The 22,685-nt window shown below is 34.1% G+C and overlaps 2 protein-coding genes across 3 annotated transcripts in view; both read right to left on the bottom strand.

Moving 5' to 3' along the window:
* LOC123268101 (neither inactivation nor afterpotential protein C-like) overlaps positions 1–22,685 on the bottom strand; it is a 599,151-nt gene that overhangs the window by 134,470 nt on the left and 441,996 nt on the right. The gene's annotated exons all lie outside the window — the stretch shown is intronic.
* LOC123268119 lies at positions 17,301–22,217 on the bottom strand. Its single transcript, XM_044733000.1, has 2 exons — positions 21,437–22,217; positions 17,301–17,492 (listed from the first exon to the last, which is right to left on the bottom strand). Exons 1-2 carry the CDS (start codon positions 21,867–21,869, stop codon positions 17,467–17,469), a joined length of 459 nt encoding a protein of 152 aa, XP_044588935.1. The 5' UTR covers positions 21,870–22,217; the 3' UTR covers positions 17,301–17,466.

Genomic DNA, 22,685 nt, shown 5'->3' with positions numbered 1-22,685 from the left:
TTTTGTATTATAGAAATGTTTATATCCATTAAAATAATTATCTATTGATTTAGTTTATAAAATAATTCATAAAATCGTTTTAATGATCAATATTGCATGAAAATATATATCGCATGATTTGAAAACAGCGGTTGAAATCGAGTTTTCTAATTGGTTGAAAGATATTGTTAGAACGTAACAGGGTGGGGACATCAGTATGCGGCGCCTGTATGTACAATATACAGGTATATGACTTTGTGATGTTTTTAGTTTGAGGTGCTACTAGAAAATTAATTAGACAATAGATCTATTGAATTTACACAGGACAAATTTTATTTCGTATGAATATGCATAATTTTTTTAGGTGCCTGAATAATAATAATAATAATAAATACGAGACAAATAAAATTTTCTTTTAGGAGAGCAAATAGACGTTAAAATAAATATTTGTAAAAGGAATGGATTTTTGTAAAAATTTTTGAGTGGGAAGGGTAAAAAATTATTAGTGATGAAAAGGAGGGAATTTTTAGAGTGGAGGGGGGTAAAATTAAAAAAAAAATTTTTTCATAAGAAGTTAAATTTTGAATGGGAGGTGTAAAATTTTGAATGCATTGAGTGGTGGGAGTAAAATTTTTGAAGTGAAGGGGGTAAAATTTTGAAAAAAATCCTTTTGGTGAAGATTTAAATTTTTGAAAAGGAGCCATAAAATTTTGAATTCATTGAGTGCTGGTGGTGAGATTTTATGAGTGGAGGGGGTAAAATTTCGAAAAAATTTTTTTGATGAAAAGTTAAATTTCTAAGATGGAGGGGATAAAATTTTGAATTTATTGAGTGGTCGAGGGGTAAGATTCTAAGAGTGGAGGGGGTAAAATTTCGAAAAAAATTTTTTTGATAAAAAGTTAAATTAAAATGGGAAATGTAAATTTTTGAATGCATTAAGTAGTAGGAGTAAAATTTTTGGAGTGGAGGAAAGGTAAAATTTTGAAAAAAAATTTTTTTGATTAAGATTTAAATTTTTGAATAGGAGCCATAAAATTTTGAATTGATTAAATGGTCAGGGGTACGATTTTAAGAGTGGAGGGGGTAAAATTTCGAAAAAATTTTGAATGGAGAGGGTAAATTATTAGAGTGGAAGGGGTAAAATTTTAAAAAATCTCTCTCTCTCTCTCTCTCTGTAAGTACATAAACACACTAAATTTTTCGCTCCGTCTTTAGAACATTTATCTGTTTTAAATTGCTTCCGGGCATTTTTTGTTTCAGAAATCTTGCAAGCAACAACTTGCAATCGGCAGATTGACATATAAATTTTACTTATTTGTTTGTTGTGGATTGCAAAATAATTAAATTTTAATATCTCATCATTGAAGAGGTTAAGTTGACAGTGGTTTTAGTGTGCAGTGGGCTGTTAGCCAAATTAGCGTCAGTTGATGTCAACTCTCACTTGAAGTTTACCTGGTCTGGAAAATATCATCCATTTGATAACTGCTCGGTTGGTATATTGTTATCAAATTGACTCTTGGCATCGAATTGCTACAGTTACAAGTCGAGAACTTGTAAAAGATCTACAATGTGTGTAACAAGGAAGTTTAAGTGACACTATTTATGACTGGTTAATTATCTGGTCATTTACCTTATACTTTACCTTATATCAGTGACAACTTGTCAGTAAAGTTTTTTCAAATTGTCTCTGAGCATCAAATTGTTACGGCTTGAGAATTTACAAAGCACCAATAGTGTGTATACTAAGAAGGTATAAGTGACACTATAATTAACTGGTTATTTATCTTGTTTCTGACTGGTAATTTGAAACTTGTCATTAAATTGTCACCTTACAGTAACTTTACTTTCAATCTTCTGGTTATGCCATTGGTGTCTGACATATGTGTTAAATGCAAGAGACCTGTCAAATCATCTGTTATCTGTAACTCCTATCAACAGCATATTCATCCTGGTTGTGCACGAGATTATATAAAAAACAGATCACTTACTGATTGCTGCAGGAAGCAACTAAACTATCTTTTACAAAGTTAAGATTCATTAACAGCTTCAACATCAAAAAGGTTAGCGTCACTTAAATCAGTTAGCTCAAATACTTCCTCAATCTCAATTTTTAAATCTGCCAGCTCATCTCCGCTTGTTCGCTCATCCACAACTTGTGTATCAACCTCACTTAAATCACCCATTACACCAACTACACCGGTATCACCTGGTCCAGACTCAGTCTTTCATTCATCTATTCCATCACCAGCAATGTTGCAGCTACCTTCGGACTGGTCTGAAAAGTCACTTGATGATAAGATGACAGCTATGATGGAACAGTTTCTATTATCGAACATGTCAGTGAATAAGAAACTAAAAGATCTCAGTACGTGAATTACTGATCTCAAAAATTCACAAGCTGCTAATGTAGCTGACCTTTTGGAAGTTATGGTTAATGTAAAAACAAATGCTGAGTCAATTTCGAAGTTGAACTCGGAAATAAAAAAATTAAAAGAAGATTGTAAAACTAACATGAATACAATGCATAATAATCTAGCAGATCTGAGCAAGCTAGTTATTCTTGAAAACAGAGCAACTTCATCTGCTTCATCTCTATCAGGAAGAACAACTAAGTTGGTAATCGTAGGTATTCCCAATTTGGTGGCTGATAATTTATCGCCTTCTGAAATTCCATTTGCTGTTTTAAATGCTCTAGAGTTACCGCTTTTGGTCAAAAATGTTTTGAGTGTTCGCAAATTTCAAAATAAAAATAGACCAAGACAAGATAAGGCTAACCATCATTCCTAGGCTAACTATCATTCTTACCTTGTTGTTGATTTGAAGTCTTCTCAAGTGCGTGATTTTATTATAAGTTCGAAACGCAAGTCAAAAAATCTTTTGGCTAAAACTGTATTTCCGGACTATGTTGATCAAAACTTCAAAGGTGCTATATACGTCAATGAATTTTCACTGCCAGAGATATATAAACTGCTTTTATAAACTAAAGAGAAGGCTAAAACAAAGAAGTTCAAGTATGTTTGGGTGACAAGCGGACAGATTTTTGTGAAAAGAGATGACGGCTCTGAAATTTTTAAAATTAACTGTGTTTCTGATCTTGCTAAACTTGATTAACGTTTAATTGATTCAACAAATAGCTCAACTGGAAATATTTCCTCGTCATTAAATGTACTTAGTTTAAATATAAATAGCCTTGTTGGTCATACAGCTCAATTCTTGAATATGATCAATGATACTAAATCTGACATTATTATCCTGGTCGAAACTTGGTTAAAACCTTCGCATGGTAACAGTATTTTTTCTCTAAATGTTTACAACGTCGTTTAAAGAGATCAAACTCTAAAACATACAGATACTGGTCGTTACATCCAGGGAGGTGGAGTGGCCTGTCTTGTTCATGATTCCTTAAAAGTCAAGGTTTTAAATATTTCTACTTCTGATTATTTAAATCAGCCAGAGTATTTGATAGCTGATGTCACCTTATTCTCTGGATCTCACCTCTTATTGTCTTGCATTTACAGAAGACCCAAAGGGCTTTTTCTCAACGAATTCTTTGATATTTATTCAAGACATTGCGCCAAATTTGAACAATACCATCATAGCTGGTGATTTAAATTGCAATTTACTGGATGATAGTTACACTGCAAAGCACCTGAAAGACTTTATTCTCGAATCGTCACTGTTTTGCGTGTCTTATGGAGCTACTTTTCATAAAAATAATCATGATTCTTTGTTGGATGTCATCTTGTTAGACAGCCATAGTAAATTAGATTCCTTTGCTAAATCTGATTCTGCGTTCATCGATGGTCATGATTATTTATTGTGTAATTATAAATAAGATTGTTCAAAACCAGCACTGAAGAAGATTACCTATAGAAATTTGAGAATTTGTGATCATCAAGCCCTTTCAAGTACTTTAATGAACTCTTTAAAAATTGACAATGCTGTTCTGGAAAATTTAGATCCAAATGAATTACTGACTATCTTCAAAGCAAATGTCTTATCTTCCTTGGATTTGTTCGCACCAGAAATTACAAAAACGATAGTTTGTCATAGTAACCCCTTGTTTACAAAAGAACTAAAAGCAGAGTGCAAAGAACGTGACGAGATCTATAAGAAAGCTAGAAGAAATCAGGACCCAAATCTGCTTGCTCTTTTTAGAATTAAAAGAAAGAACTTAAAAGCTGAGTTGAATTTTGCTCGTGAAGAATACTTAAAAACTATTCATTCAAATCTTTCATATGGTTCATCTGTTTGGAGTAAGCTTAAACATCTTGGACTAATTAAGTCAAATCCTTCATCTCCGTTAAACTTCTTTGATCCTCTTGAATTGAATGAGTACTACGCCAACATAGTGAGAAAACATCCATCTTGCAGTGAAAAGTGTTCATTTAAGTGGACCAAGATTGACATTGTTGATGTTACTAAGGCACTGCACATTACTCTTTCAAAATCTAAAGGAAAAAGTCCTAATGGATTGGATTCAAGATGGTTACAGGATCACCTTCCACAAGTCTCATTATTTCTTACTACTCTGTTCAATAGATCTTTTGATACTGGAGTTTTCCCTGACATTTGGAAAGTTATTTTCATAATTCCTTTGAACAAAACTTAACCGCCTAGATCTCCATCGGATACCCGACCTGTAGCAAATTTATCACATCTCGCCAAAGTCTTTGAAAGAATCATTGCTAATCTAGCGATAACCTATCTGGAAGATAATGAACTTCTTGATCCTTTCTAATCGGAATTTATGAAGCACCACAGCACACAATCGGCATTATTGAGGCTAACTAATGATATTAGGCAGGCGATGGATAAAAATAAACTTACTATATTGGTTCTATTTGATTTGAGTAAGGCTTTTGACTATGTTGATCCCAAAATCATATTGATTGCGTTATTTGAGCTTGGATTTTCAATGGAAACAATTATCTGGTTCTTCTCCTATTTATCAAATTGCTCTCAGTCGATATTAAATTATCTTGGGACTCCAATTCAGCTCCTCAGAACTTCATCTGGTGTTCCTCAAGATTCTGTACTTGGTCCAATCCTGTTTCTGATTGTCATGAATTCTGTAGTCAAATGGCTAGCGTATTGCAATCATGGTCTGTTTGCTGATGACAAATTTATATACATACACTTCTTTTTGTATCAGCTGCAAGAAGCAGTTGGACAGGTCAACACTGATGCACAATTAGTTGCGGATTGGGCAAAGAAGCATGGCTTGGAGATAAATTTGTCCAAGACCAAAGCTATGATCTTGGGTTCGAATAGTAAGCTGAAACAACTGAATAATTCTGATCTGCCACCCATTATTATTGATGGTGTCATAATTCCTTATGTTGATACTTCCAAGTTCTTGGGATTACACATCAGCAGAAACTTAAGTTGGAATCATCCCGTCAAGCAAGTGGTAAGCAAAGTAAATTTAGCCCTGTACTCTCTCAAAGTTCGGAAGAACATTTTTTCAACTGACGTAAGAAAATTGTTAGTATCAGCAAACTTTGTATCATACCTTAGCATCAAACCATCTTACCACTAATTGATTCTTGTTCCATCGTGCTAGTAGACTCAACATCTGAAAATGAATTAAAACGTCAGCGTGCAATAAATTGCTCAATTAGATTCATTTTTAATCTTAGAAAAGATGAGCATATAACACCTTATAGACGAAAATTGTGATGGTTCTCTGTGAAATATCGTAGAATGTATTTCATGAGTTGTTACTTCTTTAAGCTACTTCAAGTTGGTAAACCCAAGTACCTGTGAGACTGTTTCATTGAGGAGACCGAAGTCAGACGCTCAGATAGGTTAGCAGCGAAAGCACACTCTCTTTTTAAGTTTCCGCATTTTGCTACGACTTTCATAGAGCGTTCATACCAAGTAAATGTAATACGTTTGTAGGAAGATCTACCTGAAGATATTGTTAACTCATCTAGTTTGGAAGTGTTCAAAAATAAAATTTTTGACTGTTTGTTAAATTTGGATCATTAATTAATAATGTTATTGTAAAGTGAACAATCTCTCCGATAACTTTGTGTAGCTTTGTTCTTTTTCAACTGTTATTAATTGAACAATTATTTTAGTTCATTAGTTGTTTATTGGTTGAATCGAATAAGCGTAAATTTTCATTATTTTTATTTGATTTTTGTTTTAGTTTATGCATTTATATTATTTTGTTATTAATATTGTATTTGTATATTCTATTGTATTTAAAATTTCCATTTAGCCTGTGCCTTGGCATTAATAAATTATCAATCAATCAATCAATCAATTTCTCTCTCTCTCTCTCTCTGTAAGTACATAAACACACTAAATTTCTCGCTCTGTCTTTAGAACATTTTTCTGCTTTAAATTGCCCCCGGGCATTTTTTGTTTCAGAAATATTGCAAGCAACAAATTCCAATCTGCAGATTGACATATAAATTTTACCTATTTGTTCGTTGCGGATTGCAAAATAGTTAAAAATTAATTTCTCATCATTAAAGAGGTTAAGTTGACAGTAGTTTCAGTGTGCAGTGGGCTGCTAGCCAAATTAACGTCAGTTGATGTCAACTCTCACTTGAAGTTTACCAGGTTTCAAAAACATCATCTATTTGATAACTACTCTGTTGGTAAATTTTTATCAATTTGACTCTGGGCATCCAACAGAAATAGTTCGAAAACTTATAAAAGACCTACAGTGTGTGCGACAAGGAAGTTTAAGTGACACTATTTATGATTGGTTCATTACCTGGTCATTTACCTTATACCTTACCTTATTTCAGTGACAACTTGTCAGTTAAGTTTTATCAAATTATCTCTGAGCATCAAATTGTTACGGCTTGAAAATTTGCAAAGTACCGATAGTGTGTGTACTAAGAAGGTATAAGTGACACTATAAATAACTGGTTACTTATCTTGTTTTTGACTGGAAATTTGGAACTTGACATTAAATTGTCTGGTCACCCTACAGTAATTTCACTCTCAATCTTCTGGTTATGCCATTGGTGTCCGACATATGTGTTAAATGCAAGAGACCTGTCAAATCATCTGTTATTTGTAACACTTGTCAACAGTATTTTCATTCTGGCTGTGCACGAGATTATATAAAAAACAGGCCGCTCACTGATTGCTGCAGAAAACAATTTAATTATCTCGTGGGAAATCTAGACGCAAAAACGAGACTTGCTTAGCTAAAATCTACTAGCTCCAACACCTCTTCAGTTTCTAGCTTCAAGTCTGCAAGTACTTCTTCTCTTGATCGTACATTGTTCCTCAGCAAGTTTTGGTAGCACTTCTGAACTGGTGATTTCAGGTATTTCTAATATAGTTGCAAATAATTTAACACCAGGTGATATTTCAGCTGCAGTGTTAAAGAGTCTAGAGTTGCCAAATTTGATTGGTAGTGTCTTGAATGCTCGTAAATTTGTAAACAAAAGTAAGCAATTGTGAGATCAGAATACACCTAATACTCACTCTTACATTATCTCATTGATGTCAACTCCTGCTCGTGATTTCATCGTTGATAAGAAGCGCAAGTTAGGAAATCTTTTAGCCAAAAAAGTTTTTCCTGTACAAGTTGATGTGGCTTTTAGAGGTTCCATCTACGTCAATGAATTTTTGCTTCCTGAGTCTCATCGATTGCTACTGAAAGCCAAAGAGAAGGCGAAGAATAGAAATTTCAAATTTGTCTGGGCTAAATGTGGGCAAATTTTTGTTAGGAAGGATGAGGATTCGGAAAGGCTTATTATAAATCATGAATCCGATCTCACAAAGCTTGATTAACATCTATCTGATTCTGCGAATATCTCTATTAAGAATACTTTCTCATCATTAACTGTACTAAGTTTGAATATAAACAGTGTTATTGGTCATATTGCTTAGTTTCTTGATTTGGATATTAACACGAAACCCGACATTATAATACTTGTAGAGACCTGGTTAAAGCCCACATTAGAAATTTTATCACTGGATGATTATTTTATCATTCGTAGGGACCGAATCCTGAAGCATACATATACTGATCGCTATATTCAAGGTGGAAGTGTGGCTTGTCTTATTCACAAATCTTTAAAAGCTAAAGTACTCCATATTTCAACTTCTGATTATGAAAATCAACCGGAGTATCTCATTGTCGACGTAACTTTAATGACAGGATCTCACTTTTTGCTATCTTGCATCTATCGAAGACCAAAAGCACTCTTTTTTAATGAGTTTTTTGATATTTATTCCAGATTTGCATCGAACTATAATAACATTATTATCGCTGGTGATTTAAATTGCAACTTGTTGGAAGATACCTAGACTTCGAACAATCTAAAGAACTTCATAGCTGAATCATCACTTTATTGTGTACCCTATGGTGCTACGTTTCACAAAAACAATTGTGATTCCTGGTTGGACGTCATTTTAATGGATAATGAAACCAAGTTATCCTCGTTTATGAAATCTGAGTTTCCGTTTATTGATGGTCATGATTACTTACTCTGCCAATATAGACTGGATAACTAAAAACCTCCTTCAAAGTGATTAACCTACAGAAACTTTAAAAACTGTGATCATCTGGCCTCATCAATTTCGCTGATGAATGCTTTAAAAATTGACAATTTTGTGTTTGAAAATTCAAATCCTAATGAACTACTGAGTATTTTTTAAATTGGGGTTTTGGACTCTTTGGACGTACATGCACCTTTACTTACAAGAAATGTGACGCAAGTGAGTAATCCTTGTTTTACCAAAAAGCGAAAAATTAAGTGCCAGGAGCGCGATGAAATCTAAAAAAAAGCAAAGAGAAACAAGGATACAAACTTGATTGCACTCTTCAGATTAAAAAGAAAAGAATTAAAAATCCAGTTGAATCATGCTCGTAAAAAATACCTCAAAACTGCTCTTTCAAATTTGCCTTATGGTTCAACTGTCTGGAGCAAACTTAAGCACCTTGGCTTAATCAAATCAAACCCCTCGTCACAGTTGAATGAGTATTATGCAAACATAGTTAGAAAACATCAACAAATTGATGCAAATTTCATAGATAATTTACCTATTGACCATACAAAAAAGGTTGATGGTGTAACGGGTGTTTTTCCGCTCATTGGCCCCTTAATTAATTTAATAGAAATAAAACAATACCTAGCAAAAATAATTCTAAATTAACAAGGGCGCCACCAGGATTTTGTATCTCGGTTCCTGGAACCGGAAACCAGAGCTGAGCTTATAATCTACAGGGAGAGAGAGTGGAGGAAGGTTGTTCTGAAAATGAATAAATTTTTATTTAACAAAAATTACTGGTATTTATTTAACAAAAAAATAGAATAACAACTTGTGCTCTTGCACGTACAATTAACAACTTAAGACTACAGCCTAACTAACGGCTGACCAGGACTTCTTAAAACTAACAAAAATTCTTAATCCTACAGTACCCTCATATGGAGCGTCTATACTGCAGTTTCTAACTAAGTCGTGCTGTCCACCGGACCCTCACGCTCTATCAAAATTCTTAATCCTGACGGTACCCTCTTATGGAGCGTCTATACCACAGTTTCTATCTTACTACCGTGGTACCCCACTTGGCGTATATACCACGGCTTCTAACTTACTACCGTTGTACCCCACTTGGCGTCTATACAACGGCTTCTAACTTACTACCGTTGTACCCCACTTGACGTCTATACAACAGCTTCTAAGATTTCCCGCCCCGGAGTCAGATGGACTCAAGCGTGCTCAACGTGCCTCTTGAGCGGTACTATCTCACACCCACATTACCCACGCGTCTCCACACACATATCCCGCTCACACACACAACTGACTCTACTTTACTTTTATTTTCTGGATTACAAAATTACTCCAAAAAAGTCAACGTTCAATTCTTACTAAAATTATTCAGTCATTAGCTCGAGATTAAAATCATAACAAATTTCACAATTAATAATTACTACTTAGAATTTCCGACTTGAAAATCGACGCCTAAACTTATTTCAAAATTACCACGAGTTTAATACTCAGTACATTACATAAAATTTTAGGAACAATATTGACGTAAAATTTTACTTCAATTTCAACTCGTAATTTTATTTCTTAAATTTTGAATAAATTCTTAAGAATAATTCTTTGTAAAATTCTAACTAAATTTTCTCGGACGTAATCCACACTGATAAATAGTTTTTAAAAATAATTCCAATAATAATTTTAGTCTTCCATAGTTCAATATATAAATGACCACGTGGAATTTTTCGATTTATAAATAATTAATAAAGCAATTTGTCTCAATATAAAATAAATTCACGAAAAATTATCCACGGTTAATTCGATCTCAATTGCGTCGAAACTCAGTAGCCGATTCTCAATACTTAATTTTCCAAATAATAAAATAGTTTCCAAAATTAATACGATATCAATATTTAATTCAAGATAATAAATAGTCTTAATAAAAGATAATTCAATTGTTGTGAATAGTAATAATAATCCAGTTGTTAATTTTACGATTTATTGCGTAATAAAATTCACAAGGAATTTGCGCGCTCAAAATGAATGCCGGCGTTCGTTACCGCGTAGCACGTTTCGACCTCGAGTACCGAATACTATCTCGTGTCGATTGGAACCTCCTCGCTGTTCAGAATTTAATTAATATAAAATAGATCTATTTAAATCAATCTCAAGATGTTAATAATTATTTACCAACTGTATTAATAAAATTAATTATTCACGACTTGCAAACCCAAGAGGTCTAGAACATTCCTCGGGTATAAACCCCCAGGAGGAACGCTCCCAGTAATTAACGAATCAATTCAATTAAATAATTAATTATTATTGAGCAAAATTATTAAACAATTGAATTATCCAAACTTGAATAAATAAAATGAGAAGTAGTGTATTTGATGAGCCGGGTATATGGCCCCAAGGCTCATCATTATCAAAATCCAATACCTGGTGTAAATTTGGTTGAAGAAACTCTATGGTTGATACTCGCTTCCTTCTTTGGACTTCTTGATGTTACTCGTTCCAACACTTTACTACTTCTCCGGATACCACGCATGGCTCGTCTATATAACGACCCCAAAAATACCCCCTCCTGCTCTCTCTCTAGGCCCGAAGATCGATGCGCTCAAATGCTAGTCGAAAAGTTATCGATCTCTGGCGACTTATCGATTAAGAGTAATTTACCCTGTTACAATTGAACATTTCATTGGACCAAGATTGATATAGTGGATGTTACTAAAGCATTGCACCTTACATTATCCAAGCCAAAAGGGAACAGCCCTGACGGTATCGATCTGAGATGGCTGCGAGATCATATTCCCCAAATCTTACTCTTTTTTACAGATTTATTTAATAGGTCTATCGACTATTGTATCTTCCCTGGTATATGGAAGATTATTTATATAATACCTTTAAATAAAATTACACCACCAAGGTCACCGTCAGACACTCGGCCAGTTGCAAATTTGTCGCATTTGGCTAAAGTCTTAAAAAGACATTTGGCTTAAAATCTTTAAAAGAATTATTGCTAATAACGTGATAGCATATTTGCAAGATAATGAGCTATTTGATCCTTTTCAGTCTGGATTTAGGAAACATCACAATACGCAAACAGCGTTATTGAGACTCACTGATGATATTCGACAAGCAATGGACAATAGTAAGCTTATTATATTAGTATTGTTTGACTTAAGTAAAGCTTTCGACTATGTCGATCCTAAAGATATATCGATTGCACTATTTGAGCTTGGTTTTTCAAAGGAAACAATAAATTGGTTTTTCTCTTACTCGTCGGGTCGATCCCAATCAATATTAAACGATCTTGGGACTCCAATTCAACTACTCAAAACGTCATCTCGTGTTCTGCAGGGATCTGTTCTGGGTCCAATGCTGTTTCTAATAGTCATGAATTTTGTGGCTCAACGGCTGGTATATTGCAAGCATGGATTGTTTGCTGATGACAAATACATTTATTCTCACTTTTTTTTCGATCAGCTACTTGATGCTGTCTGGAGCGTCAACTCAGATGCACAATCAGTTGCTGACTGGGCAAGAGACCATGGATTAGAAATCAACTTAGCTAAAACAAAGGCTATGATCTTGGGCACTAATAGTAAGTTTAAAAAGCTTGAGGACTTGGATCTACCACCAATAGTAGTAAATGGTGTCATAATACGCTACGTTAACTATACCAAGTGCTTAGGTATTCAACTAAGTAAAAATATGTCATGGAACTACCACGTCACTTAGATAGCACCGGCACACAAAAAAAAAAAAGTTGTCTGTACTTGGGACGCGCCACATATATTCCCATGTAATTTGACCCGCTGAACCCGAATTTGAGGTCCGTTTGGCCCCTACACCCTAGGATTTTGAGAAAACTGTAAAAAACCGAAAAAAAACGGGAAAATTGGGGGTTTTGGTGATTGAAAAATTTTTTTAGATTCTAACTATGCATGATTTTCATGTATTTCGATCTGCTTTATACTTATCTGAAGTGTACTCAGACCAGCAGCCATTAAAAGTCTAAGTAAATCCCGAAAAACCCATGAAAATTGCGAAAAAAAACAAAAAATTCCCAATATTGTGATAAAAAAAAATGTATTGAGCTAAATATATGATGATTTTCATGTAGGTTTATCGACGACATATAAATCTCCAACTTTTATAACTCAGACGTCTCGAAAACATCAAACAAATGTGCACAAACCCCGAAAATTGGAAAAAATCAAATGTAATATAATAAAAATCGAGTTATTATTCAAAATAAATAAAAAAAATCATATCATTCGATCTGTGGTGCATAAAAAAAAAGTATTTCGTCCTAAGACTTAAAAAAAATTAATTTTTTCGGAAAATATCATCAAAACCCTTTGGATTTGAATTTTAATTCGTTCTCCGCTTATATCTCACCCTTTTATCTTCAAACGTCCTGCATAAAGGGTTTCTCTTTCGTTTCCTCTCTTCTTCGGGTAAATCTCTCTTCAGAGTCCAACAATGATCTGCCATCATATTTACATCCCACGTTCCTTGATATCGTTTTTCCATCACACTAATGTCTTGATGGAATCTCTCACCTTGCTCTTCACTAAAATCACCAAGATTTTCAGGAAAGTGTGAAAGATGAGAATGTAAATAGTGCAATTTTGTATTCATTAAGCAACCTAAAGTATTATAGTTGTATAACAACTCGTCAACTAAAGTTGCGTAGTTATCACTTTTCGTATTCCCTAAAAATTGCTGTGATACTTCCTTAAAACTTCCCCAAGCTGCTCTCTCAATCTCGTTCATCTCATATTCAAGATTAGCATCCTGGAATAGAGTCCGAATTTGGGGTCCATCAAAAATTCCTTCTTTTAATTTAGCGTCACTTATAGCTGGAAATTTTTCGCCCAAGTACTTAAAACAGTTTCCATCTTTATCCAGAGCTTTGACAAATTGCTTCATAAGGCCAAGCTTGATATGAAGTGGGGGAGCAAGTACTTGGAAGGATCAATTAGAGATTGTCGCGTAACATTGTGAGAACCAGGATTCAAATTTGTTCTTGTTGGCCATTCTTTTGAATGTAATGATTCTTTCGGTCTCGGCTATCCCACAAACATAAGAAGCAGGGGTACTTTGTGAACCCTGATTGTTGGCCTAGCAATATTGTTGCAATTTTCAGATCACCACAAACCTTCCATTGATGTTCTGAATAGTTTATTTTATCTAATACAACCTGTAAATTGTCATAAGTCTCCTTTAGTTTAGTCGAATGAGCTACTGGAATCGGTGCCAATAAGTTTCCATTATGAAGAAGCACAGCTTTAAGACTTCGCCTAGAGGAGTCAATAAAAAGCCTCCATTCTTCGTCTTTGTAAGTGTTTGGCTTCAACTCATCGATCAGTCCTTTTACATCTGAACAGTACACAAATGAATTTTCGCTGTCTTTTGTAAAATACTTCCGGAACTCTTTTTCCCTATCACGATAAAAATAAGCTGTTGTATTTTTAGCTAATAAATTTTTTTTCCTTAAAGCTGAGGCTAAATGTTCAGCTTTTACCTTAGATAGTCCTAAGTCTCGTACAAGGTCATTCAATTCAAGTTGATCGAAGACTTCAGGGTCTTTACTTCTAGGAACACCACTCGGGATGTATTCTTCATCCTCAGAATGGATCTCTTCGGGTTCAGGATCGATTTCTTCAAAGTTATCTTCAACTTCCATCTCTTCATGTTCATTCACTGGTTCAGGAGCTGCAGGTTCTTCGACATTCAAAACTTTTTCTGCTGGCACAACTGATGTTACGTTGGCATATTGAATTTTATGTTTGGTTGTCGAAGAAAACGCTGAAACTTCCGTCGTTCAACAACAGCAGTTTTGTTGACTCGTTGGTGCAGACCAAATCACAGGTTTTGAAAATTTCAAGCACTGTTTACTTTTCGTCTGCTCCCCAACGAGTAAGCATCGTGTGACACCGATTGCAAAGTGAATGTGGTACCCAAGTTGCTTCCCAGTTCGTAATCTGGATACCGAAGCAGGTTTCGTAGACATTTTTCAATTTGTTTGAAAAGATCTACGACTTTTCGTTACTTCAAATTCCTCCACATATGTAACAGAAGCAATTGGAGTTTTTGTTACATATGTGAGAGACACTTCTTGTCATATTAAACGCTTCAGAAGCCAAGTCACCCACTAATGAAGAGCTGCAGTCACTTGATGACGACGCCTGCGAGCCTGCTTTCTCACTCTGACCAGACGCCGATACTGGGATTCCGGGTCCCTGCATCGTAAAACACTTATTACTTGTGCCTGCCATGACGGCATTCAAGCCGTTAACCCAGGGACTATGCCAGACGGTCCTGTTGCCCGCCGTCACCACGTGGAGGTGCCCTGGTTACAGGCACAAGCATTTAAGCAAGAAATCGATTCTGAGCCCAAAAGTTCCTAGAAGTGAAAACCCTGAAACATCAGCTTAAAGAAAAAAATTTATTAACTAAAAATACAACAGCTTATTTTTATCGTGATAGGGAAAAAAATCTGATAACATTTTTAAAACGGCGAAAATTCATTAGTGGACTGTTCAGATGTAAGAAGTTTGATTGATGAGTTAAAGCCGAACACTTTCAGGACGAGGAGTGAAAGTTTTTCATTGCTTTGTCTAAGCGAAGTCTCAAAGCACCGACTCCAGTAGCTCATTTGACCAAAAATCATTGAAAAGTTTGTGGTGATCTGAAAATTGCTACACTAGTTAAGCCAACAATCTGGTTCACAATATATCCCTTCTTGTATGTTTGTAGGATAGTCACGATCGGAAAATTCCCTACAGTAGAAAAGAACGGCCAACAAGAAAGAATTTGAATCATGGTTCTCACAACGTTATGCGAGAATCTCTCATTAATCCTTACAAGTACTTGCTGCCACCACTTTATATCAAGCTTGACCTTATGAAGCATTTTGTCAAAGCTCTCGATAAAAATGGCAACTGTGTTAAGTACTTGGACGAAAATTTCCAGCTATAAGTGACAATAAATTGAAAGAAGGAATTTTTTATGTACCCCAAATTCGGACTCAATTCCAGGATGCTAATCTTGAGTATGAGATGCACAAGATTGAGAGAGCAGCTTGGGGAAGTTTTAAGGAAGTATCTCGAAATTTTTTAGGGAATGTGAATACAAAATTGCACTATTTACAATCTCATCTTTCACACTTCTCTTCCTGAAAATCTTGGTAATTTCAGTGAAGAAAGAGAAGAAACATTCCATCAAAACATGAGTGGATGTCAATATGATGGTAGATCATTGTTGGACTCTGAAGAGAGATTTACCCGAAGAAGAGAGGAAACGAAAGAGAAACCCTTTATGCAGGACGTTTGAAGATAAAAGGGTGAGATATAAGCGGAGAACGAATTAAAATTCAAATCCAAAGGGTTTTGATGATATTTTCCGAAAAATTTTTTTTAAGTCTTAAGACGAAATACTTTTTTTTTATGCACCACAGATCGAATGATATGATTTTTTTTTATTTATTTTGAATAATAACTCGATTTTTATTATATTACATTTGATTTTTTTCCAATTTTCGGGGTTTTTTGCACATTTGTTTGATGTTTTCGAGACGTCTGAGTTATAAAAGTTGGAGATTTATATGTCGTCGATAAACCTACATGAAAATCATCATATATTTAGCTCAATACATTTTTTTTATCACAATATTGGGAATTTTTTGTTTTTTTTCGCAATTTTCATGGGTTTTTCGGGATTTACTTAGACTTTTAATGGCTGCTGGTCTGAGTACACTTCAGATAAGTATAAAGCAGATCGAAATACATGAAAATCATGCATAGTTAGAATCTAAAAAAATTTTTCAATCACCAAAACCCCCAATTTTCCCGTTTTTTTTCGGTTTTTTACAGTTTTCTCAAAATCCTAGGGTGTAGGGGCCAAACGGACCTCAAATTCGGGTTCAGCGGGTCAAATTACATGGGAATATATGTGGCGCGTCCCAAGTACAGACAACTTTTTTTTTTTTGTGTGCCGGTGTTATTAATTCCTACCGTCCCAACAATCAATCGATAAAATTTGAAATCAGAATGTCTTTGCCTAACATTGTATAGAATATTAGTATTTAGTAACTTTCTACTTTTATTCTTACCATTCCTCTGAATTTAGTTGACAACCAAATTTGTTATTATAATTTATTTATTTTGACAGTTATTATAGCAACGGTGACCATAGTAATGGTAACGGTAACCATAGTAAAGGTAACCATGGCAAGGGTAACCATGGCAACGGTTGATTAACGTTGGTGGGCGGGGGGGGGGGGATAGGGTGGGGTTAAGTTCTATAATTGATGGGTGCCACTGATAGTTTCTTAGATTGAAGAATCAAAATGATATTTTCCCCCAAATAAAAAGAGAGAGAGAGAAATAGAGAAGGGGGAAAAAGGCACGGGAGGGGAAAGGAAAAATGAGAGGGAGGGGAGGGGGTAGCATACCTGATGGGTGACGAAAAATCCATTTTGGCTAAGAATTGCGCAAAATCCCTTATCTCTCGTCTACGGTAAAAAAGGAGTACCTATGCCAAACTTTAAATGAATTGATCCAATAGTTTCGGAGATCTAGTGATGAGTCAGTGGTATTTCGCTGATATGTATATATGTAAGGAAGTGAATTAGTTTAACACAAAAGTTTTATATTAAATAATCTAAACGAATCATTATTCAACTTCTAAATAATTGATAAATGATAATAAGTTATCTTGAATAATTAACAATATTGTAATAATACAAAATAGAACGTAAAAGAATAATTATAACGTGTATGCACGTGACAGCACGTAGTACCGCCAAGAGTACAAGATATCAAGGTAAAAAGTATAGAGAGTGAAGGGGAGAGGAGTCGTATGCGCCGTCGAGCGGCGCGCAGACCGACGCCAACTCACTAGCCATAATAATAATAATCTAGATATATAAAAAATAGATCTCAGCGGACTTGGGTAAATTCGTGTCTTCTTTACACTCCCTCCATTTTCCCACGTCCAGCTTCCACTGCGCTACTTCTTGCGATCAACAGAGTTTTCTGTAACATAGTGAAAATATAATTATAATTAATTCTAACAATTTTATGAACTTCTAATTACTTTAGTCCAAAAATTTATCTCTTAAGTATCTAAATGGTTCTGCAGGTAATGGTTTTGTAAGTATATCTGCTAGGTTCACTTTCGTAGATATCCAACAAACTCTTATTCTATTTTCATTAACGCATTGTTTAATGAAATCACCATGGGTTTTTGCCATGTGCTTTCTATTACCTGTTTTCTCTCTTTCTAGTAATTCTAATTTAATTCCATTTACACTATTATCGAACATCTTAAGTTTATCACTGCCATCTTTCTTAGTACAATCATTTGCTGATTTGTTATCACACCAAATAGTCGTAGGAAATAGTGTTTTTCCAATAATAAATCTGATCGCTTTATCCAGAGATATTATCTCTTGACAGGCATCGCTCATTGCCAAATACTCAGCTTGACAAGTCGAAAGTGTAACATAGTTTTGTTTGTGACTTCTCCATGCTATTATGTCACCAAACAGTCTAATAATGTATCCACCTGATGAAGTTGAGTCATTATTGTCTCTAAAACTAGCATCTGAAAAAGCTTCTAGTTCATCTGAGTGACCTGTGTAACAATTTCAGGCTTAAGTCTACAGTGCCCTTTAAGTATCTCAGAATTCTTTTAACATCTTTCCAGTCGTCTTCGTTGGCATCTAATTGTTTTCTAGCTAAGTAATGTACAGCAAAAGCAATATCTGGTCTAGTTCCATTTGCTAAGTACATGAGACTTCCAATTGCCTCTCTGTATGGAGCTTTTCTAGTTGTTGATGATTGTTCACATTTGGACGATTCTGATTCTTCTAGTTTTCTTCTTTTGCATCTATTTTTAGTTTGTCTAGTAACCATTGGGGTGTTTTGAGGATTACAATCTGTCATCTTGAATCTATCTAAAATGCTTTTAATATAATTACTTTGCTTCAATACAATGTATTTTTCTTGTCTATTTCTCTCTATTTCAATTCCAAGAAATTTCCTGGGTTCACCAAGAACTTTCATCTCGAAATTCTTGCATAAGTGATTCCCAACTTCATCTAATTTTGTTTTATCATTGCTAGCGGCTAAAATGTCATCTACATAAATTAGCAACCCAACTATGATTCCATTTTTTCTCCAAGTATACAAACATGGTTCATGTAAATCGTTTTCGAGACCAATTTCTTTTACCACTTGATTAAATCTAGTGTTCCACTTCTTTGGACTTACTTTTAATCCATACAAAGATTTCTTTAATTTAAGTATCTTTGTTTGTTTTGTCTTTTCATCTACATCTAGACCTTCTGGTATCTTCATATAAATATCTTCATCTGAATTTCCATAAAGGAATGCCGTTTTCACATCATATCGACAGATTTCTAGATCATATTTATTTACTATTGAAAGTAATGCTCGTATGAGTGATAATCTAGATACTGGCGAGTACGTATCTTTTAAATCATAATCATTCTTGTCTTTAAAACCTCGACATACTAGTCGTGCTTTATAAAGTACATCTTTATTTGCTTCTACTTTCTTTTTAAATACCCATCTTGAATCAATGATGTTTAATTTTCCTTCAGTTTTACTTGTTTCTTCCAAATCTACGAATTCCCAGACGTCATTTTTAGTTATAGAATCCAGTTCATCCTTGATAGCTCTCATCCATTGACATCTTTCATTTGAGTTGCTTGCCTCATCATAATTGATAGGTTCTTTGTTTAAAGAAGTAATTAAACACTTTACCAATTCTTGTTCATCCTTCTTCGGTTGATCTTCAGACACATTGACGCTTCTTGCAAAGCTTATGTCTTCAATTAATTTTCTATCTTTATCCTTTTCAGATTCTAATTTTTTTTTCATCTCACCTCTAGTACATGGTCTAATTTCTTCTGATGAGTTCTTCTTTTCATTTAAGTTTTTAACATCTAATGGATTTTTGCGGGGTCTTCCTCTTTTTCTTTGTTCCGGTTTCTCCTTTTCTTCGTTGATTTTGTCTTCTAGATTATTTGGTACATTTTCGTTTGACTTCCAACTAATTTCATCTTCAGTTTCTTCTATTTGTTTATTCTTATATACATCTTTGTACACTAATTTTTCATTGAATCTAACATGTCGTGATTCTAGAAATTTTCCTGTATTTGGGTGCCATAGCAAGTTTCCTGTGGGTTTATATCCCACCATGACTGCTTTAATTGCTCTCTCGCTGAACTTGTGCTCTGGTTTTGGAATTCTAATAAATCCAATACATCCAAATCTTTTAATTTTGTCAAAGTGACAATTTTCATTCTTGTTAAACTTCATCAGTGGTACGTAGTAATCTATGGATTTATGTGGTGTTCGATTGTATGAGTGCACTGCTGCATCTACTGCTAAGTCCTACATACTCTTAGGTAAACCAGAATCTAGCATGTAGGTTCTGACTTTTCTTTGTAACGTAGCGTTGAATCGTTCAGATACTCCATTGTGTTCAGGAGTATAGGGCGGAGTTAATTCTAATTCTATCTTTTCTTTTCTTAAGACATCTAAAAATTTTCCACCAGTAAACTCTGTCCCTTGATCCGATCTAACGTAGCATACTTTCTCATCTTTACCAAGTAGATTTCTTATAGATATGAGAAACTTTTCTAATGTTTCTCCTGATTCATCTTTAGTCTTTACTGCATATGCTCTAGCTAATCTAGAATAATCATCTATGTACACATTAATAAATCTTTTGTGTCCTGGGTGTGAGGTTGGTTTTATCGGACCCATCGTGTCCGTATGTATTATTTGTAGTGGTCTTGATGCTCTTTGTCTAGTTTCTTTAAACGGTAATTTTTGCATCTTTGACATAATACATATTTCACAGTCTAAAATTGAATCATCGAATTTAACTTTCTCTAATTTATTATATACTTTCTGCAATTTCTTGAGATAGTTCAATGAAGCATGACCAAGTCTTACATGCCATAACATAGCTACATTTATCTTACTTGAATCTGTTGTTCCTTGCTCTAATGGATTTGATGTAAATAGCTCTTCTAAATTCTTAATATTCTCAATATCATCTACCTTAATTGTATTTCTAGTTATTAATCTAGAGTCCAAATTAAATATGTCATTCTTTGAGTTTTCAGTGTGTTGTTTCATTTCTGGAGACGTTATATCTTCTTCCTCCCTCCTAATTGAAGAATCCTTTAACTCTTCATTTTCTGATTCTCCCTCCTTTCTTTGCAAATCTATTTCTAGTCCATTTGTGTTATCGTCTTGGATCATCACAGCTTTACAACGATAAGCGTTATATCCCCAGTCTAATTTATCTTCATCGCCGATGTATTTCTTGACTTTGAAGTTCAAGATCCAGTTGGGTTTTTCATATGTTCCTTCTAGTATTACTTCTTCTAAATTTTCACTGAATACTCGCAAAATCTTATCATCTAAATAAAACTTAAATCCTTTATCTACTAATTTTCTTAATGATAATAAATTATCTGATACATCTTTAGCACTAATAACATTTGATAATTTAATTATCTTGTTATCTTGATTCGTATAGAGCAAAAGATCACCTTTTCCATCTATTAAAATGTCAGCAGATTTATTCTTGTTGGCACTCTTAATTACTTTATTTTCACATCTTTCAAAGTTACTTAATATTAAGCAGTTCTTCACTATATGATCTGTTGCTCCTGAATCAGCAATAAATTTAATGTCATCTATTAAATCTTCATTTAATTGTTTCTTACCTTGTTTTTCATCAGTCATTCTTTTTGCACTAATACCATCCCGTTTGAAGGCATTTTGTACTAAGTACTGATTATTCTTATTATAGTTTCTATCACGTCTATCATTGTTATATGGTTTAGAATTCACATTATGTCTAACTCTATTAGTTCCCTGTCTGTCTAGTTTACCTCTAAATTTGATATTATTATTATTATTTATAATCTTACTTTTGATCCTGCCATCCTTGCACTCTGAACCCTTATGAGATCTTATCTCCTGACAGTAGTAGCAGAACCACAGATCTTTTGACAGAGGACAATTTTCAATTCTATGTCCAGGTTTGGCACATCTATGGCAGTTTTTCTTGCCGTCAAACTTTGCAGTCTGAGCCTTAATTGTCTCTTCTCCGTCGTTGGTCTTTTTCTCGGTTTCTAACTGTAGAATAAAAGATTTCATTTCATTTATTGTCATCTCTTTTGAATGAGACCTTTTAATGAAATCTGCGGACATTAATTGAGGGTTTATTGGGGTTATAGCTTGATAGAACGCAGATCTAATTTCTTGCTCAGTAAGTTGTTCCCCATCTCCACAAGATTCATATTTTCTAATGATTTGGTCAAATCTTTCACAGAAATCATTGACCTTTTCATTCTTTTTCATCTTAATTGAATACAATCTTTTTCTAACAGAGCTTGAAGTAAGATTTATCTGTTCTTTTCTACAAGCTTTGATTCTCTTTAAGACTTCTACAGGTTCAGAAATGTCGAGAATTTTCTTGTGATAATCTTCATCTAAATGATTAATAATAATATCTCTAACCAGACATTTTCTTTTATGGATTATTGAATTTGGTAAATTATTTTCATTTCTATTATTTTCGTCTATTACATCTAATAAATCACAACTAGTTAGTTCTGATTTTAAATAATCAAACCAAATATTATAATTTGATTTTTGGGTTAACTTATACTCTCTTCTAATATTAATCTTATTTTGATTTAACAGTAATGCATCTTCAACCAAGTTTAATTCTCTAGTAATATTGTTATTTCTATTTGTAGCTTCTAATTGTGTTCTATCTGGGATATTAGGAACTATATGTGAATCTTTTACCTTAGTTGCTTCTATTTTAGCCTTCTCCCGATCTAGCTCTGCTCTACGCCCATCTACCGTCATTTTAAGAGCTTTAACTAGTTCGTGAGTGACTTCTTCTAATCGTTTCGCAGCTCTACCGAGTGTTACTGACATCTCGCGAGTCTGTTTGTTGGACTCGACCATCAGCATCTTCATATCTTCAAATTCTTTGCTACCTACCATTACCATTTTCTTACAGCTGACAATCTTGGCTTTGGTATTTTCATTCTTATTTTTATTATTATCGTCTTCTATAACTGTAAACATATAATCTTAATTAGTATCTGGAATTTTGTTAACATCTAAGCATCTTAATATCTAAATAGGCCTCATCTAACTATT

This window comes from Cotesia glomerata, linkage group LG6, assembly GCF_020080835.1.
Source record: "Cotesia glomerata isolate CgM1 linkage group LG6, MPM_Cglom_v2.3, whole genome shotgun sequence".
Taxonomy (NCBI): Eukaryota; Metazoa; Arthropoda; class Insecta; order Hymenoptera; family Braconidae; genus Cotesia; species Cotesia glomerata.
The sequence above is the reverse complement of the archived record's forward strand: the minus strand, read 5'-3'. Positions and strand labels throughout refer to the sequence as shown.